At 41.2% G+C, this 20,168-nt stretch overlaps 1 protein-coding gene across 1 annotated transcript; it reads right to left on the reverse strand.

The window, feature by feature from the left end:
• Positions 1 to 8,414: 8,414 nt before the first annotated feature.
• Positions 8,415 to 16,599, reverse strand: LOC138624708 (myozenin-2-like). The gene is made up of 6 exons (XM_069705100.1): positions 16,416 to 16,599; positions 15,539 to 15,628; positions 14,540 to 14,706; positions 12,238 to 12,370; positions 9,577 to 9,760; positions 8,415 to 8,976 (listed from the first exon to the last, which is right to left on the reverse strand). The coding sequence occupies exons 2-6, from the start codon at positions 15,618 to 15,620 to the stop codon at positions 8,751 to 8,753; spliced, it is 792 nt and encodes a 263-aa protein (XP_069561201.1). The 5' UTR covers positions 15,621 to 15,628; positions 16,416 to 16,599; the 3' UTR covers positions 8,415 to 8,750.
• Between the last annotated feature and the right edge of the window lie 3,569 nt (positions 16,600 to 20,168).

The raw sequence follows: 20,168 nt of genomic DNA on the forward strand, positions 1-20,168 counted from the left end.
GAGGAGGGAGGAGGAGGAGGAGGAGGAGGAGTGCGTTTCTTTCTCCGCTGCGGTTCGCTTGATGCGCGGCGGTAGTGAGCAATGGTCGACTTCGGCACCTGAAATACTGGATTAGAGATGTTTTTCAGAGCTGAGATGTCAAACCCCGCCTCTTCGACACTGTATTTACTGCAGTCTGCCATGCTACTGTACACCGCTGCCACGGCCGCGGTGCGCGCACACGTGTATGCGCACCACGTGTATATACACGCGCGCACACGCGCACACATACATAAACACTCCGGTGTTTGCAGAGCGCCAACTCTTGCCTGGCAGGCTCGTTAATGTTGCTTTATGGTTGCCGGAGCTTGCAGTTTTGCAGCCCACTACAATGCGGAGTGGAGTTTACAACTCCTGCTGCTGCGCCACACGCATGCTTAAACAGGGGTTTTTTGGGGTCGTTGTTTTTTTTTTGTTGTTGTTGTTTTTTTTTTCTCCAGAAAACCTGGATTATCATTTAAAACGCATTTGAATATTAGACTTGTGTGGTTTCTTTATCTTGTCTGCAAACGGGGAGGCGAACTACAATAAAGCCGACAATTCCCAACAGAGTATCTGCACGCCTGCATATATGCAAATAAAGAATGTATTGCAGCAGAGTAGTGGCCGACGATCAAACGTACTTTTCAGGGGTCTTGACACGTTAACCTGCGTGGTTACACCCCAACAATGTGGTGAGAATTCAAACACTGATGATTATGAACAACTGGGAGTGGAGACAAGTCATGTAAGGCTCGTGTTACCCAAACACCATCTGCCTGATCCTGTTATATAAAGACAGCAAATGAAAGGAGTGTACAATTAAAGCTTTTCTCCCCCTCTTTTGAAGCAAGAGACTGCTGAGTGTAACAGCCCTGTCATGTTTCATGGCTCAAGCTGAGCCCGTTTTTAATTATATTAATTTGTTAAGTTGTTTGGATTGCTTCCAGAGCAGAGAGAGGCTATATATTATAGCCTATGGGATGCATATAAACAGCCCAGGTAATAACTTTTCAGCTCATGCCATGACTCTGGGCTATCCCGATCACAAAAGAGGACTATAAGCTATTTTACTATATTGTCGAAGTCCAGGGTTTGGCTAAAAAGACATGACTGATTGCACATGCAAACAATAATTTGTTTAGATCAGGGAGCATTTAACCAATTCATTTACGATGTCTACTTAATTCAGATAAAATACTGGGAGGAAATATATGTCAGTTTTGTGCCAGCTTCTCTGAAACCAATTATTTTAACCAGGCCGTAGGTCTAACAGGCTTTGTGTTTAAGAAAAAGAAAAAGAAAAAAATCTCTGTTTTCAAAACATCAGTCACTCATTAAGGCAGAGGAAACTATGCAGTGATGGAGTGTGCGCTCAGGGGTCACAATATATCAGCGTGGTCCAGCCTTTCCCCAGGAAGTACTTGAAAGGGCCCATTGACGAGACAATGCCATTTCCCCTAGCACACATTTCCCCGAGGGACATATAATGCTTCCTCTTAAAATATAAAAAAAAGTTTAAGAGTGTGGTAATAATCCGTTTGAGTGATGTGAGCGTTGATGATATTGTGAAAGTATGTAACTCATAATCCCATGTTTGTTCATTTTATAGGAAGATACTATACATGTTATTATTATATATAGGAAAATAGAAAAAAAAACAAGCAAACTTTCAAGAGTTCTGGAGGCTTGATGTTAAGACTATAAATAAATATACTTTTTAAACAGGATAAATAATGTACTTTGTGATCAGCGTGGTACTCAGAGCTCATATAGAGAGGATTCACATTATAATGTTGGGCATTCCCACATTGGCTGTAGGCCTCCTTGCTTTGAAGTGCTGCCGCCCAGTATCATGCACTCCCTATAAATTATGGATCAGACAGCTCAGAGAGATCAGGTCTTTAACAAGTTCCACAAATGTAAACTTTTCTTTCCTGACCTTGGTGGATAGCCTAGGAATCCAACTGCTGAATCTGACGATTTGTGCCGTGTCAGCATTATTGCCCTACTTTGAGTCAGAAGTCTAAAACTGTATCATTGCACTGACACAATATTCCCTTGCTGGCATGCACATTGAATGACTTCTGCAAAATTGTGGCTTGTTGGTTTTTGGATTCACGATTGTCCCTTGTCTACCCGTGCTCAGTGTTCGCTGTACTGTACTTTGCTTGTCTTGACAATTTAGCAAATGTTCAAAGACAAGAGAGAGTTTGGTTCTCTGTCTAAATTGCTGTGACATTAAATGGCTGTTGGTCTCAAATGTGAAAGCCCAGCAAACCACCGGTTTGATTCTGTTGTGAAGGTCTTTTAATTTGAGATTAATTATCAACCCTTTGCCAGCTCTGCAGGGAGACGGTGCACACAGTAAGTGCCCCACAGAGAGCCGGTGCCATTGCCCCGACTTCTCACCTTGAAAAAGCCCCAGTGAACAGCTCGAGATTTGCTGAACAGTGAATAAGCACAGCTCAAATGGCAAGCCAATGTCCTCTCTTTGCTCGTGTTACCATTTTTGCAATTTCACCAGCATCAACAATAACAACACAATAACTATTACATATCAACTCTGTGGAATCAGGTTTACATAAACATGTTATATTCAGTTCTCTGATTTCAATGTCTGAACAAGTGAGTTCATGTTTTGACCAGTGTATTGATTCCATGATGAGCTGTATTGGGTCACTGGGCGGCTATATTCCATTTCACCCCAAATGTGCCGTGCCATTTGAAATGGTGTATTTTTAGCCCTGTTGTCTGGCTTTTCAATCTATATTTACAGTATGCTACAGACACCATGGAAAGTGTGTCTGAAAACCACACAACTTATTTCAAAGTGTTTCAGTGGACTACTTTTACACAAATGTAAAATAAAATTTGAAATTAATTTATTCACACGGCAAGAATCAGTTTCTATATTCAGATAGGACAGTGGGAATGTAGCGTACGCTAAGTAAATTTGAATGAATGAAGCTTCTTCTCTAACTAGTCTCATCTGCTGTAGTAATAGCATCTGCAAAATTTAAGTGTCTAATTAAAATGTAAACTAAATCTGCTCCTGTCTTGGCCTGGGTAATAATAAATGGCCTAGTTTGGGTGCATGTTTGTGTCCGCACACACACATTTGTATGTGTGTGGTATCATGGGAAATGAAAATAATTCAAATGGAACAACTTGTACTAAAAGAAAAGTAATGAGGACACAAGTTGTTCGGACCATAGCCATAAACTCAAACAAATATGGGATATCTTTTGAAGAATACATTGCACCGTGTGAGTTCAAACTGTGAGGTTGTCCATCAAGGTTACGTCTCTTCAATGAAAAACACGCCTTATTCAACTCCTGGAAAACCTGCATGGAGAAGAATGACCAAACAAAGCGATGCTTGTGATGTTTTCTGTGAACACCATTTGTTGTGTTGCTATTGAATTACTTCTATTGAGTAAATCACACAGAAGTGAATACCCCGTTGTTACGTAAGAGATTAAAACATGCTCCAATGCCACAATGGGGGCCAGGGGAGGTGACGCCTCTGAAACAACTTAGCTTTACAGTATTGAACTAGGGATAAAAACCCGGTAATGATGAGTGTTTGGAGTGAAAACGCTCCTCAGGTTACACAAGAATAATTACAAGTTCTTGGAGAGGACTTTTTGTTCAACCACTTTTCAAACCATTTCATGGCCATGACACCTGGCAATAAAATTTCAAAATAGGAGCGTTAAGAGAACACTGCTAAGAATTAAACTGATAAGATACAATTATCTTTTAGCATCTTGTCTGTGTCATATCTAACTTTAACTGGAATGGTATTTGCATGCTGAGGATGACTTGTCATTACCACACACACAAAATGATGTCCTAGCACAGCTGCATTTCGTAATATGGGAGCAGGTTAGAGATTTTGTTCATCCACGAGAAAAAACCTCTTCCGTTTTACTTTTCATTCATTTGTATTAATTTACATTTTCTCTCTAAACCCACATAAGACTTTGCTCATTGTTTTACTGCAGAAAAGTGGATGACATGAGCATAATTTTTTGGCAATTGCCCATGTTACATTAACTCTGGAGTGCAGCCAAAGGGATGACTGTGATATATTCCACTGCTGTGTCTGCTGTATCCACGGTAGCTGCAGCACACGGGAAAGGCATGATATCGCCTCAGTGCTGCATGTTAGGAAAGTAATAGGCGTCATTGACTAAGATAAGGCACATTAATTATTCTTCCCCCCCCGCCCCCCAACAACATCACCAGAATGGGCTATTTCCTCCCCATCTTCACATTAAGGACATTCAAAGCTATTTTCTGCTCTTTCTCAGCTACATTAGATGAGAACCAAGCATTTGCTTGTCATCTGAGGGTGTCAGTTTGTTTAGTTACTTGTTGTGTTAGCAGTTGTAAGTTCATAATTCTTGACTCACTATTAACCAAAGAGAGGAGGTTGTCGTACATTGACCAGTCAGGAACATAGATGAGTCCCTGGAGGCAAAAGACAGAGGTTGGATTACTGAGACAGAACACAGCTCTAATTGGTCTCAAGGGCTTTTGCAAGTAAACAGGAACACAATTTTGAATGTTCATCTGTCCACACGAGCTAATTACTAGCCTAGCTGTGTGCATCCTTCCGTGAACTGGTTTCAACAGTGGTGAATTTATGTACACTTAAACTCGATGAAAGTGAGTGCACAGTGCTCAACAATCATTTTCTGTTTTTAAAGGAAGTAGATCAAAGATTAATTTTGGCATTCACCTTGTGACCCAATTAAATAATCCCCACAAACTTGTGCATAGACTCATAGTAACGTCATTGTTTGTAATGTGCACTTACGCTGGCGTGCAACTCTTGCACACCCCGCTGACACTTGATGGATTGAAACTTTTCTCAGAGCGAAACATAGTTCAAGGTACTGCGTCATTTCACCTCGTTTCAGGGCGTGGAATGTGTGCCCCATCACCCTTCACCTCACCTTGTCGGCAACCCAACACCACCCTGCTAACCCCTGGGATGCATTATGTTCCCTCGTATTTTTAGATATCCCATTGGGCTTTGCACTTTTCTGTGAAAATGACCACCTGCCCCGCCCATCCACCAGGCTCAGCGAGTCCATCATGTCATTAAATGAGAAAGACATAAACTAAAACGCTGACACGCTGGATTAGCTGTGCTTGTCAGTTATCAAAGGTCATTTAAAAACAATATTACAAGGTTAATCCCAGATTCCCAACACGTCTGGTGGAAAATCTGAGCATAAATTCCACTTGAAATATGACAGTGAACTCATCAAAATGGTGTCTGCATGCTCAAATCTTTTGGAGAGCCATATGTCTTCATCCTGGTACCGCTCAGTGCCCTTGCAGTTGTTATTTCACAGCACATTTGTTTTCTCGCTCGACCCATGCATACTTAAAGAAATCCTTAAGGGATATTGGCTAGTCAAGTGGCTCAACCTTTTAGCAGCTGTCTGTGTCAGCAGCATACTGCACACTCAGTGTTCAGTGCTGTGTGTGCAGATGGAAACCCAAGGGACATGAGCTTTGAAACATGACAGTGAATGCAAAAGCAGCAGGGTCCATTGTTAACTGCTGATGAAGATCCAGAAGGCCAGCTGCTCGGACGGAGCAGGCTCCAAAAATACAGTCAAAAACTCCAGATGAATTTGAGAATTTAGTTTAGTTTGGCATCACTTTTTGCACACCAAAAAAAACATCATGTTTTGTGTTACATAACGTGGTCACTCTAGTCCTGGATGTCTATCAGGTGTTTGTGTACTTTCTCCCTCTCCAAATGCAGTTTCTAAAAGGATTTTCCTCGCTGAAGCTTCAACATGCCATCCCGTAACTTAAAAGAACGAAGCACTATAAATTTAGTCTCTTGCTCAAGGACACTACAGGAGCCAATTGCTGCAAAAAGCTTCAACTCCATTTATATTGGGATGATCCCTCTAAACACTGTGCCACCAGTTTGTCCAAGGCAAATTGTAGACCCAATCTATAATACAGTGCTCAGTGCCTACTGTGCCATCCCATGCCAAGGCAAACATGCCTGAGGGGAAACGGTTTGCGGTTAGAGACTAATAATCGAAGCGTCTGGCTCCCCAGCCCTCAGCCTACGCCACAGTCCTTGCCAATAATATTTCCGTCACTGCATTTTGATAATGGCTACATTCAAAGTTCAAAGAGAGTTCATGCCTGCTCCCGATAAACACTGCTTGATATTTACTGTGGTACTTGGCAGAGCTGCTGGCACTGTCGGAAGCTGGGTGGTGTGCTGTACACACAGTTTTGTGAAGAAGCTGGCGAGAGGAATTCAGCAGGACTCAAGAAGGGAGTGGTACCGGGAGCTGCACATTCCAAAGGCCCTCCGAGAGACGCCAGGAATGCTGATGCTGGACTTGGTCACGTGGCAGTTAGAAATCTGAAAGGCATTTCCTAATTCATTTTTGGAAACAGAAAACACATCACTAACTTGGACACAATTAAACATATACAGATGCAATAGTCTTCCAGAGTGTGGTTAAGAGTATGAGGAAGCATGGGAAATTATCATAATACAAATCGCTGCAAAAATGCTTTTCCCTATATTTTCTTCTGATGGAGTTTGACCTCCTGAAGATGCAATTTCTTTTGTCTTTTTTTTTTTTTAAGCTATTATGGTCATCATTGTGTAAATCAACTAAACCATCCCTCTGATTACTCCAATTAAGTGTAAATAGATTGACTTAATGGAAGGGCCTTATTGGATGATAGATGCATCAATGCACGTGGTATAAAAGAACAAATGAGAGAACTACCAAAAATAAATACGCGTGTTGGAAATTGGTAAAATGTCCCCACAAAAACCAAAAACCATCTAATACACGTAACTGACATCCATAAAACAATGTTTTCATCAACTGCTTTGCAAACCAGGCCCATTACTTACTTACCTGATGTCAAAGCTCAGTGATATGCTACAAATACAACAACACGCAGTGTAACACGCAGTATGACACATTGTCACAGTGATTAACAGCTTCAGCCTACCAGCACTGAGATCTCACCCCTCATCACCTGTGTGTTTTCACTGATAGTCCTCCTGACTGTCTATCATCTTGTACGTTGGCATGTATCTTTTGTACTCATCACAATTTGATCGATCACTTGACTAGAGCTCTAAAAGCGTCACACATCACAGGGACCAAACCCACAGTTTCCAGCACTACTTAACACTCCTGAAGTCAAAGCTTAGCCTGTGGTCAAAGGTCAAATGCGTGGATATCTTCTTCCATGGATTCAACTTGTGGTGTGTGGATTTAGTCACTCAGTGTTTACATTCAAGAGGAATGAGATAATGGAAATGTTTCACATAAAAGGCTGGAGGAAACCTCTAAAGTATTCATTTCTCCACTGAGAAATAAAGTTTCTTCATGTATTAAAGTACACTGCTGTTTATGAAGCAGTAGGCTGTAAATGTATTAAGAACAGTAAAGAGAAACATTGGTATTATAAATTTCTGTTATATTTCCCACACTTTTTAAAGGGAATAACTAAGTGCGTATATATATATATATATATTTTTTTTTAATTTCCCCTCAGGGATTAATAAAGTAAATACCTACCTACCTATATACATGTACAGAATACATCGTTAAAAGCAATTTGCCCAGAGGAAAAAGTATGCAAGCTTGGAGGTACTTACTGCAACAAACAAAGTGTTTTTGGTTTAATAAGGACATAACACAAGTGTTTAGCACCATAATTAATTTTTAATTAAGTATAAATGACTAAAATTGTAACTATTACTCATATTTTCCACACATGGAAAAATTATAAATTAAATCCCAGGGTAAATAATAAACTTCTTTCAAATTGCTAAATGAACACGTCATTATCTTTGCATCCCCTGTACAACCTGCATGCAGCTTTGAACCAGTCTATTTGCTTAAGTCTGAGATTAATTCTGAAAACGTAATAAACAGTAAGACAGATGGGGAGTGGGCACAGCTCATCATGCTGCTCTCCCATCAATCCCACTCCTCCGACTGGGCATCGCCAAACGGTGAGAGATGCATCAGTCAAGTTGCTTGTATCAAAGAAGCAGATTTGATTTGTCAGGCAGTGTAACCTTGAGGCGCGTTATCGTGGCTCACATGCATCTTTGGCGTCTCACACGATGCGATAAGTGATGGCTTTGCATAGGACTATAACACACAGGCGCAGCATCATTCACTCAAGGGAGCCTTCGGTGTAGCTCATACCAACTCACTGTGAAATTATTGCCTGGGGGCATGTTATGAATACGTTACCAATTTGCATCCATGGCCCAAAAAGGAAGCATGAATTCATTTTATCAACAATTTCAGAGGCAGAGAAGTGACTGAAAGTGAAGAAACAAAAAAAGGACAAGTCACGTAGGATTTAGTTTTTTGCATTCTACACCACTTTATTGAGCAAAAACGTCTCTCCAAGATAAAATACTCTTATGCACATTAATATACAACAAATATAATTTGTTCCAGTAGTGTTTCTGCCTACTATACGAAGAGATTTATTTTGTATTTTTCTCTGCAGTGCAAAAGTTACCATCACTGGAAAACCAAGGGATGCTGCACACATGCTAACTTGAACAGCAAAACCCGACAGGATGCTTTCTCTCACCCTGACTCTGCTCTGACAGTAATGTCCCCCCGCCCACAATAACCTCGGGTGAAGCAACTAAGCAGACAGCATCTCTGTGTGACTTCATCGTGGGTTCAAAGGTCTTCTGACTCAGGGATGAGCACAGGCTCAAGGCAAACAGTGGGGAGGGAGCCAGGATCCCCCGCCGACACCCACCCCAGAGCAGATCTGTTGAAGGAGGGTCGATTTACTGCCGCATCGCCCTGGAGCTCCGGAAGCTCCGGGAGGGATTCTACCTGCAGGGCCTTGATGGGAGCAGGTCTGGGTGCCTTGTTGAAACCGCCGAAAGGTGTTGCCACCCTGGAGGTGACAGAGTGACGGGGTTAATAGTAGCCGTCATGTGCTACTGATTGGCACTGCAATGGCATTTGAAGTGATGCAACTAATTAAAGCGCGTCAACGACTTTGACCAGGGGACATATTCCAAGATATTGCTGCTGAGGGTGAGACACACCATGTTATGAGTTAGCTGAAGGACAACCCTTGTTTTGCTCACTCAGCACTCGCGTGCATGATAAACTAAGGCAAGACTTCTTACCATTTTTGACTGGATGAAAAGTTACATTTATGAGCAGTAAAACACACTCTCAACACCTTCAGTTTGTTACACTCAGGGGTATTTCTGTTTCAGTTTTACTTGGTCTGGCGCGACCGCTAGCTTACGTTATGTCTATTTTCAACAATACTGTGTCAGTTTTCTGACCGAGTCTCCTCTTCTTATGCAACTGTTACACTACGCCCCAGCAATGAACCCATCATTTTGACTCGTGGTCACAGTGGCTGTAGTCTCGCTTTAGATATAAAATAGTCAGAATACGTGCATTTTGATTCTTTAAATTCGACATTTCACAGCGAGCTGTATTTCATTGATAACTAGCCGTCCACCTGTGTGCTTGTTACCTGTTGAAACTTTTGTACCCTGGGAGGTCTGTTTGGGGCTCCAGCTCAGGCATGCGGGTGATGAGCGTGTCAGCCAAGGCCGGGTCATTGATGATGGCCTGCTCCCACGGTGAGTGGTAGGACTTTGGCACAGCTGTGCTGTTGAACCTCTCTGGAGGGATGTCTTTCAAAGGACCTCCATACCCTGGGTAAACGATACAACACAGACACTGAATGAATGCAGGGCTTGCATATGTCAAATAAACAACATGCTTTGGCTTTTCCATTTTCCTGTTATATTTATACACATTAGATATCTTAATTCATACATTTTTAATTCAGTTCTGCTGTTAGACATTTCTCCACCTATGGCTCGTATTAAAGTAGCTTCAGAGTCCAATTCTTCATATCTGAAAGCAGCAACAGGCAAAGATGCCGTCCAAAGAAAGCTGAAAGCTGGAGAAAGCTTTGATCACACGAGGGCCAGCTATCGATGAGCAAACTTGAGAGTCTCATCTTATGATTTCAGAGAGCTGAAGTTAAAAAAGTTCACCTCTCGCTACCATTTGGAGCTGTCAGAATTCAAAGTTGCTTCTTTTTTTTTAAACTTAAAAGTACTTTGTGTTTGCTGCCATCTGAAAAATCTGATACTTGTAAGATTGCTTGCAAGGCTATTTTATTTTTTCCTAACACACTGAACGAAGTTGAGGTGTTTGAAATTAGACTGTGGGTGAGTGTGAGGAATGAGAACTGAAGAGTCTCATTACAAAAGAAAAGAGAGAAAAATAAAGACAAATCTCATAATTAAACCTACAGTGAAAAAAGGAGAAATAACACGTGAAGAAAATATAATCTTAATTTTATTTCTCATGAATATGTAGCTAATTAATAGCAACCTGGGCGTTGGATTTTGCAACCCTGTACTATTTTTGCTTCTTTTTATCCTTGTTAAAGTTCACAGCAAAACAACTCAAGGGACATCTACCCTGTGTTTTGTGTGTGTGTGTGTGTGTGTGTGTGTGTGTGTGTGTGTGTGTGTGTGTGTGTGTGTGTGTGTGTGTGTGTGTGTGTGTGTGTGTGTGTGTGTGTGTGTGTGTGTGTGTGTGTGCACGCCTGCATCTATGTCTGCCCGCATAGTCTGTGTGTGTTGATGGGAGAGGCCTATCCAAAGCACTATCCTTCAAACCCAGTGCTTCACTCAGGGGGGCTTACAAGCTCAGGCATTACATAACGCGGGGCGTCGTGTCACATCCTAACCTCTCACAATGAACAATCCCCCTTCCTGAGTTTATGTTTTGCCCTGAGGAGGAAGCGGGAGAGACCAAACAGACCTGTGGGGAAGTTTACAGATTTTTTTTTGTGAAGGGAATCCATTACAAAACAGTGTAAAATATTTTCTGAGGCCGTGGAATATCGTTCTTGCGGCTGGACGTTTGGCTGAGTTGATATTTTTGTGGGAAAGGACTTTTATTCACCCAGCTTTTTTGTGGAGATAAAAGAGGGATCTCAGAAAGCACTGAGGGGACACGGAGAAAGACAGCAAGCTGGCTTTTTGTCCATAGATGTTTTTTTTTCTAGTGCTCAACATTTTTGAAACGTGGTCTGATAATGAAAGACACATTTGATATGTCTGCAGGCTTTGTTGAAAATGGCACAAAATTCAGAGCAGGACAGTTTTAGAAAGTTTATATATACATATTAAGCTCTATCAGAATCCAAAGTTTTCCATGTGTAAGAATATTTCCTGGTTAAGAAATACTGCTAGCAGCACAGGAACATGGAACATGCACCCCTGGGTGGATGAGTAGGCTATTTTAGGAGTTCTTACCATTTGATACCTAATGCACTTTGGCCTAATTTCTGCTACAGCTGGAGTGACTTCATTCAGATACTGTAGGGTGATGTCTGGTGCAGAAATAACACCCCACCCCACTGTAGACATACTCATCCTTGGATTAGTATCAGTTTTGTGTCAACTAGGCAAAACCTAGAGATGAGGGAGGATGTGAGCGCAAAGCTGATGGTATCAGTGGCACGAGAGGCAAACAGGAAGCACTTCTCATGGGTCAAACTCGACGATCTTTAAAACGATGGTTAAAGCTGATTGCAACAAGGAGGGTTTAAATTTTTTTATTTTTTTTAAAAAAACTAGAGAGAAAGAGGGGAATGTGGAGGAGTGGACATGAAACAAAGGAGTGGGATGAAGATGGAGAGAAAAAGTAAGACAGGCAGAGAGAGTGAGAGTGAAAAACGTGTAATCATATTGTGCCTGAGGCCGACTCATTCCAGGCAAGGAGCGAATGTTTTCCAACATTATCAAAGCCTGCGTGAGTACAAACAATGAAAAACAGTTGAATCCTTATCAAAACAGCACATCCAGTACTTTGTGCACGGCGCAGTCTCTCCACCACAAGCATTTCTCACGAGCTACTCTGCATTCAACATGTGTGTATATTTAAAAAAAAACAACAACAAAAAAACGCACGCACAAGGTGAAGTTCAGGATGACGAAACAAATTACAAAGCCATTTTAAATGTGTTGTTTTACAGAAACAGGGACTGGGTAAGGTCGCAGAGTTGAACAGAAGTCAGCAGGCCAACTTTCACTAGAGTGTATCGCTGCTGTAAGATTAAGGTTCCTTGAAAAGAGTTACAGTGCACTGTGTCACCAGTGTTACCTACCCGGGGCGATGCTCTCTGGATTTGGCACCATACTTGTATCTAGTGTGTCAGAAGTCACTTCAGGTGGCTGGCTGACACCCGGGACGTTCCCGTTGCTGTCCAAGACAGCCTCAGACTGAGAAACCACTGAGTTCTGAAAGAAAGATCAAAGAGGTTTAGATGAGCTTAAAAGAAAAGTTTAACACTTTTTTTTTGTATCTGTTGGGATCAAAAGTTAATGCTCGACTTCAGACACAGTACGAGACGATTTGTATTGAATACAGTGGGAGCTCTTCTTGAGATTCCTTTGAGCTCTGTTTTGGTCTCTACCAACCAACCAACCAACACTATCAAATAATGGCGCAAGTCAGCTGTAAATTTTCCACTTTGTTCACCATTTGTCAATCACCTTTTTTGTCTAAAATTGACTGCTGGACTGATATCATACAATGAATTTATTAAAGATTTTGTGCTGAAAAAAAACAACAGCTTACCATATTAACTCTAAATGCGATGAATTATCAACATTGTGTTCATAGCTTGTTTCTGCTGCCATTTCTCACAGCTTTGAGGATTATTCATCCATGAAATAAGTGACAAAATGTGGTTAAATAACATCTGCTGAGAAAGATTGTGACAAAATCAACAGCTACGAACAGCTAGCAGCAAACATAAGAGAAGTTCTTCGTAAAATGGAGGGTTGAGCATCTGTGAATTCATGACAACTCTGTCCATTTCATCTTTTGTGGAAGATGACTGAATGCTCATGTATGAAAGTATGATGAAAAATGTTATTTGCAGTAAATCAGTGGTATAGTAACCTTGCTGATTCTTACTGCAGCTATTTCACATGTTAAGAAGTTACCAGACCTCACTTTTACATGTTTATAAGTAAAAAGAAAGGCTGTCTGTCCATTTTCTCTCAACATTACAGACATTGTTTTGTGAGCTGGGATGAAAAGTACTGCAGCCCAAGCGACCAGCTTTCATCCCTCTGAAAGATATTCATGATGATTTAGGCTACTCCAGGACTTCCTCAGGAAATGTTGACAACTTGAAAAAGAATCCTGCCATTACCCTGAGCAATAAACAAACCGAGATATGCGAGTCTTTTTCACTTCAAAGATAAGGGGGAAAACGTCCCTGGAGCACAATAATTATTTTATCTGTGGACTTCAAGAGGGCATTGAAAAGTACACAAGGCCACCACACAACTAAATCCAAGAGGATATAACTAGTGCTGCTAATTAATTAGATATAACAAAGAGAAACTTAGTTAGCTTATCTTGATTAAATTTTACTGAGAGCTGTAGGACATAAATTGGCCTATGTGCAACTAGGTCAGGCTAAGTAGTTCTAGGGAAAGAAAATGCTGACTTGGCACAGTGCCCATCCATACACAAAGGGACATTAATTAAGTTACTTGTGACCAGCTGGAAGACTTTTACTACTATTATTCTGAGGTGCCCCATGTCTGTTTGCAGGAGTCAAGCAAACACTTCAAGTGCTTGTTTTTTTGCCACATAAGGTTTGTATAGGATGTAAAGTATTGTGCAAATGCTTTTCATGTGATGGAAGGAAACAATGTAGTGAAAAATGGATGACTGTGCATGAAAAAACACTCTGCAGTCAACTTCACTTAACTCTATTTAATCAACGTGTGTCAGTTGGCTGTAAGTCTGCTGCATTGTATGTGTATTTAAAGGAATAGTTCTGCATGTTAAGCAATTATTTGCTTATTTGTTGTGTTTATCAAGAGTTAGATAACCACTCTAATGATTGCTAGATGAGAAACCAGGGCCAGGCCAAGGTTAACATAGCTCATCGTAAAGACTTGTCTGTCACTGGGGAACAAAATCTCCCCGTAAAGCTCAGTAGTTGACAGGCTAAATTATGTTTGTAAGATGTATAAAACAAACACAAAGTGTAAAAATCTTTTAAATAAATAATGTCATGATAAAAGGTGCAGTTTTATGAAGATGTACTGGGAACTTGCAGTGCTCAACCAAGGAATAGACCATTGTATTTTTTACACCTTAGTTTGTAGGGTTCACGCATTAAAATTTTTAGTGGGTTGGAAAAAAGCTAATAGTTGTTTTTTTTCTTCTTTACGACAGAGCCAAGCTAACTAGTTTTTATGCCAGGCAAACCTAACTCGCTGCTTCTAGCACAAATATGAGTGGAATTAGTCTTCTAAGTGTCTTCAAACATGAAAAATGTTCCCAAAATGTTAAACTTTTCATTTAGACAAAAACAAACAAATGAGGTTCTTTGTGGGCTTTTGTGTGGCATGACTTCATGCACATGTGATCACACGTCTTACAGTGAGCTGCTTGTTGTTCTCGTTCTGGATGTTTTCAAAAGTGTATTTTTCGGAGCGTCTCTGGCGCATTTTGAAGAGACGGGAGCCCCGGTTGGAGGCGAGAGACAGCTCCTCCAGCATGATGTCCTTAGGCACGCTCACTTTCTTCCCCAGATCCATCTCTATGTCTGGACAGAGGGAGATAAAACAACAGACTAAAGATCCTGTGTGTATTCAGTAAAGTGATCAGACTTCTGACAGGACAGATTTATTTTCCTAATTCCTCTACTCCCACCTATCAAGCCTTGTTGAATACAAATTATATTCACAGAGGGGGGAAAAAACAGCTTGCTGCAAATAAAAATCCCTGCACATGGATTGCTGACTTGGTACTCCTGCCAATATGATGAACGAGGAATCATCTCCCCTCGCAATCAACCCATGTCCCATGCTTGTTTTGTGGTTGGCTCCGCATGCTCGCAACTGCATGCTGATCATGGAGATGTCACAGGCCTATATCCAAGTGTGAGACTTATAATTTGCCAGAATATCTTTCAGCTGTCAGTATCCTTCAGACCCTCCCTATTCCTGAGCCACACAGTTGTCCTCGCCCTGAAATAGCGTGTTCAAAGGACAACGACAAAGGGATTAGTTACTTTGACCCATAAAAGTATTCATTTGCTTATTTATAGTCAGGGGCGTAGAGGGGAGGGTTGGCAACTGCCGCACTAGAAAATAGTGGGATCATGCGTTGAATGCAGCCGTGGCCGGTGTGTGTCGGGTGAGATGGTGTTTACTATTAAGTTAATATGCCCGGGATTTAAATGTGTCTTGTAAGTTATGGTGTTAAATCCATGTCTGTGTTGAGATGTGGAGAAAAATAAGAAGGTAGATAGGTGAAAGGAGGGACGTGAGAAGAAGGTGACAAGGAAACAGAAGCAAAGTAAGGATGCAACAAGAAAACTGAGAGGTCAGAGGGATTAGGAAAATGAGGAAGTGAGGAGGAAATTATACGGATACCTTCCTGAGCTAGAAACTCCTTGCAAATCGCTGCAGCCTGCATTTTCCTTTCCCCGGTTGTCATGGTGGAGAACTGCGACATGGCTGCCCCTGGGGAGTACACGGTGAGGCAAAAAGTCACAGGAGACAGTACACATCAGTGCAACCTGTTCAGATGTATAACAAGAGACAAAAGCAAGGCTGCATTGATTGGCCAACATCAACCATCCACAACACGCCACCGAAACAGGTTGGGGCAGCGAACAGGACAAAGTTAGCACGTCCCTTTAAATAACCTTGGCCTGTTAAACACCAAGCACATGTTCTTTAGATATGGCAACGAACTGTGTCAGGGGTCTGAGAATCAATAGGTTTGAAATCACCAAAGTGTGCTGAGAGGACCAAGGTATAAAACACGGTGCTGCCACCGCAAACATGTGAGACAGTGGAGGAAACAGCATCATGGAAAGTTTTCACTGAGGTGTCAGTGAACACAACACACATGTTTCAGTCCAATCTAAAAATGTCTTTCACAAAGTTTCTTAATGAAACATACAGTAGGAGCATTTCATATTAAAGGGTGATGTGTTCTCATCATTTGGAAATGAGCGGTTTCAGTTCAGTATCGACAAATGGCAAGTTTGTAGAATTAACTTCTAACTTTCAGAATCTATTTATATCTGGAAAATTAAGCTGTACATCACATAGGAGTGCTGATCAATAAGGAGATACATTTTGCAATAATATTTACAAAAAAATAATCAAATCATTTTGTTTTTAAAACTGCAACAGAAGGCCAGAAGGCCAGCTGGGAGTGAGAATCATGCTTAATTCAAAGTGCAAGGATCACATTAGAAGTGGACAGCACACATGTGGAGAGGCCCGAGTGATGGCTTACCTGTCCTGAAGGACCCTCAGGGGGTAGTCTCAAGTTGTGCCTGTCTCCTCGGGGTAGGAAGTTAGAAAGGAGAGAGGCTGGAGGGTCAGACTGGCTAGTTCGAACTGTGTTGGGTGCTCATGCTCCCCGGCACTGGGGCTTGTCGCGGGGAGGGCGGGCAGAGGGGGCTGCAGCCTGATCCAACTGACTGAGTGGGTGGGTGTCAGTTTGTGTGTTGTCATTGGTATTTAGTGCACAAGCAGAGAGGGGACTAAATTTAGAGTGCTGCCACTACTGCTAACTTTACCCTGGGTCTCTCTCTCTCTCCCTCTCTCTTGGCTGGTGTTATTACAGTAGCTCAGGACAGTTTACACTGATTTCAAAACAGGAGTATATTTTTGTCCTTGGGGGTACTTTTACAGTTATTGGTAAGGAGCTAAACTACTATACTGAAATAAAAATAGAGTTTACAATTAAATTAAAAATATACATTCACATTTTGCGCCACCTGAAAAATCTTTAGTTATTAAGTGTGTGCAAAAAGAAGTTCGAAAGAGAGCTGAGAATTCAAACAGATAGCAAAAACTGTGGATAAAAAGATGAAAATCAGATAGCTAAACATAATGGATAAGTGTCTGGAATTGAAAGGAGAGATGGTTAAAATATCTAGTGACAAGTAACAGCAAATATTTGAAATGTCTCTTTCTCCGATCAAACTGCTATGCACACAAGCTGAAACTAAACTGATCTAACATTAGTTGAGTTGTACGCAAAATGACGAACAACCACCATTATGTGCACATATATCCATTACACCCAGTTTAACATGAACTTTATTGTTTGTTCTTAACTGTCTGACAATAATAGGATGGAAACCATTGCTAAATGTGTTTTATCTGCACCAAAATATGGGTTGACACTGACTTAATCACCTATACTAAGAGCAATAAGGTGTTGCCACCTTGCAGCTCTGCTCATCTATATGAATTGAAAGGCACCAATGGAATGAAAACCCTCCTGGAAACCACTGACAAAGCTTTAACAATAAGCTGTAATAAAGCTGTTTCAGCAGCAGTTGTCCTTATCAGCGTTGGAAATTTGCCGCACACAAGATATATTTTCAGTAACATCCACCACAGGAACATGGGCCCCTGAAGGCCTGCAGACCAATCAGATAGTATTTGTTTTAAATGTCATCATGTAATATAGGAGGGACAAAAGCCTAGTAGGTTTCACTCACCTTATAATAAAGTCACAGGTTTTAATTGACCTTGCTAAATCTAATTTACCTGTATATATTTCTTTACTTGGAGAAAGACTCAAGTAAAGAGAAGCAGCTTGAGTTTGCAGCACACAGCAGGGCAGGCAAGCATTGGGTTAGATGTAAAAAGCCTCATGTTCATTGGCATACTGCAATTCAAAAAAATCATGCCATGAACCCCATACACAGAAATACATATTTCAAAGCTATGTGTGCCACACTTCATGATGCATTGCTCATATCCCGCTTCAGGCTCCACCCTTTAAAAGCATTTGAATTCTACAAAGTGTTTCCCAAATCTAAATTGGAGGGGCAATAATTTCTGTTTATCGTCTCGCTCTGCGCCCTTATCTCTCATTCGCTGATGTTCCAGCTACAGTAGGTACCCACTGTTATTATGTAACTGGTGGTCACCATGGGAACAGGCCCCCCCCTTACAACCCTCTTCTGCTGTATATGACTCTCCAAGACAACACATCACAGAGAAAGCTTTATGGGATGGCACAGCGAGCAACAAATGGCCCAGAGCAATGGATTTTCAAACTTGGAACAGAGAGCAAAGAGCACAAACACGCAGGGCAATTTGTGAGCTAGTACTTCTTGGTTGTATTTATTTTGTGAAATGCTTCATGTGAATCTATATTTGAGTTAGTTTGGAACAGAAATTGATTACTGGTATTGTATTATGACCACAATAGGTGTCGTTTGAATGGAAGCAATACAGTGAAATCAGCACAGATACCCCGCAGCATGTCAGGATGCTAAGTGAGTGAGTTGAGACGCAACACAATGCTGTGAGATAAATTGTATTTATGTTAATGAGATTAGGATATTATGTACACTCTGTGGACACACCAATCAAGCTTTACTTCTTGGAGATGATTACAAGTCAATAGCAAAAGTCCAACACAAATTTAAGCCAGAAGCCCATCGGTTTCTGGAAGCAATTCTCTCAGTCCCAGTAAATCTTTCATAAACTAAAACAATCATTTTTGTTGCCATAATTAGAAAATATAAATTCAACTTTCCCTCCTAACTGAAACTCCCTTATCTTTGGACTGCCATGTAACAACTGACTTGTTTTTCCCGAAGAAAAGTGTTAGACAGCAGCAATGTCCAACATCCTCCCTCTTTCTCTGCGTAGTTAGTGGCCACATGCTAATGCACTAATTAAAATGCACTTGGTAAATATGTGAATTAATCTCTCTTATTACAGATTACACAACAACATGTCCGCCCACAACATGGCGAGTTATAGCAATAACCTTTCCCCAAGTTTCAAGCCTCATTTCTAATGCATCACTAATTGCATTCTGACACTGACATGATATCCTGCATGTGTAAACACCACAAACACTGTCCTCAAGTTTCACGCACTGAGAAATCAAACAAAACCAGCAAAACAAAAAAGTGAACAATCACTGCAAGAAGCAGCATGCTGAATGCACACTTCCACAGCAGACAATGAAATCAGTATAAACCGAAAATCCACAAGCTAAAAAAAAAGTTAAGAAATAGTCTTCACATGTAGTTTACTATCAAATAGGTGGGTCACTGTTTCTTTCACTCTCTTAGCATCCATAACTCTTTCCTCAGGACACCACAGTTATTGAAAGGTAGCGATTATCTTTAGACACACTGTAAATATACAATCACTTACATCTTTTCCACCTATTCTGCACTAAACATGTCCATTCATTCTCATGATATCCATTCTAAAGAACATACTCATCTCCTACAGGTCCACTTCAGTGTATTTACCAAACTAGACAGTTGTCTGTTAAATGCTACTAACGTCATTTTTAAGTGACCATACAGATGAGTAATCCTCTCTTTTCTCATTTGATTATGGCATGCAAAGTAAATGCATTAATCTAAAACCTTTTATACTCAAGATATAACAGCAAAACAGTAGAACACATTTTAAAAACGGCAGTGTAGCATCAAAACCAGGAAAACACGAGCAATCTTTCCACACGTCCTTCTTAGATATTAGCTTTCTTTCCTTAATAAACTTCTATTGCTTGGTTATTTAAAAAACAGCAACACTTCAACTGTATGTGAATGTTTTATAGAATCTATGAGTAATGGGATTTCACTCATTAAAGACCACACAAGCTGAGCTGTCTCCTACCGCCTCCAACTCCAAGTGTTGCTGTTATACACAGGCTTGTAAGTTTGCTTTCCCAGGGGCCTCGTACACTCAGATGAAGACACTGAGGGCCTCAGGTTTGCCCCTGTTGCAGACCCGTGAGGCTGCCACTGTCTGGGCAGGGACCTGTAGCCAGCCTGACTGACTGAGGCGGAGACAGGGCTCCTTGTTGGGGACACAAAAGATGGAAGCGGAGCTCGACTCTGACTGCGACTTTGGCTCTGGCTCCAAGTCTGGCTGCCTGATTTCTGCGGGGCTTGGTAAGAAACCCTGGCCGTCCACTCTGTTGGCGGCTTGGGCAGGATTTTGCGCTGGGCTGCCAAGCGGACATTTGAGGCGAGGGTTTGCTGGAGGTTCTGGA

Source organism: Brachyistius frenatus, unplaced genomic scaffold, assembly GCF_029030835.1.
Source record: "Brachyistius frenatus isolate BFR_SWC_R1_liver_20210118 unplaced genomic scaffold, ASM2903083v1 Contig_54, whole genome shotgun sequence".
NCBI lineage: Eukaryota > Metazoa > Chordata > Actinopteri > Embiotocidae > Brachyistius > Brachyistius frenatus.

What these genes read in the sequence shown, in the direction of transcription:
- LOC138624708 (XM_069705100.1), bottom strand. Translation starts at nt 15,620, where the DNA reads ATGTCGCAGTTCTCCACCATGACAACCGGGGAAAGGAAAATGCAGGCT. An exon ending in GGAGTTTCTAGCTCAGGAAG is followed by an intron (nt 14,707 to 15,538) that starts GTATCCGTATAA and finishes CCCTCTGTCCAG; the next exon opens with ACATAGAGATGGATCTGGGG. An exon ending in TCCAGAGAGCATCGCCCCGG is followed by an intron (nt 9,761 to 12,237) that starts GTAGGTAACACT and finishes TCGTTTACCCAG; the next exon opens with GGTATGGAGGTCCTTTGAAA.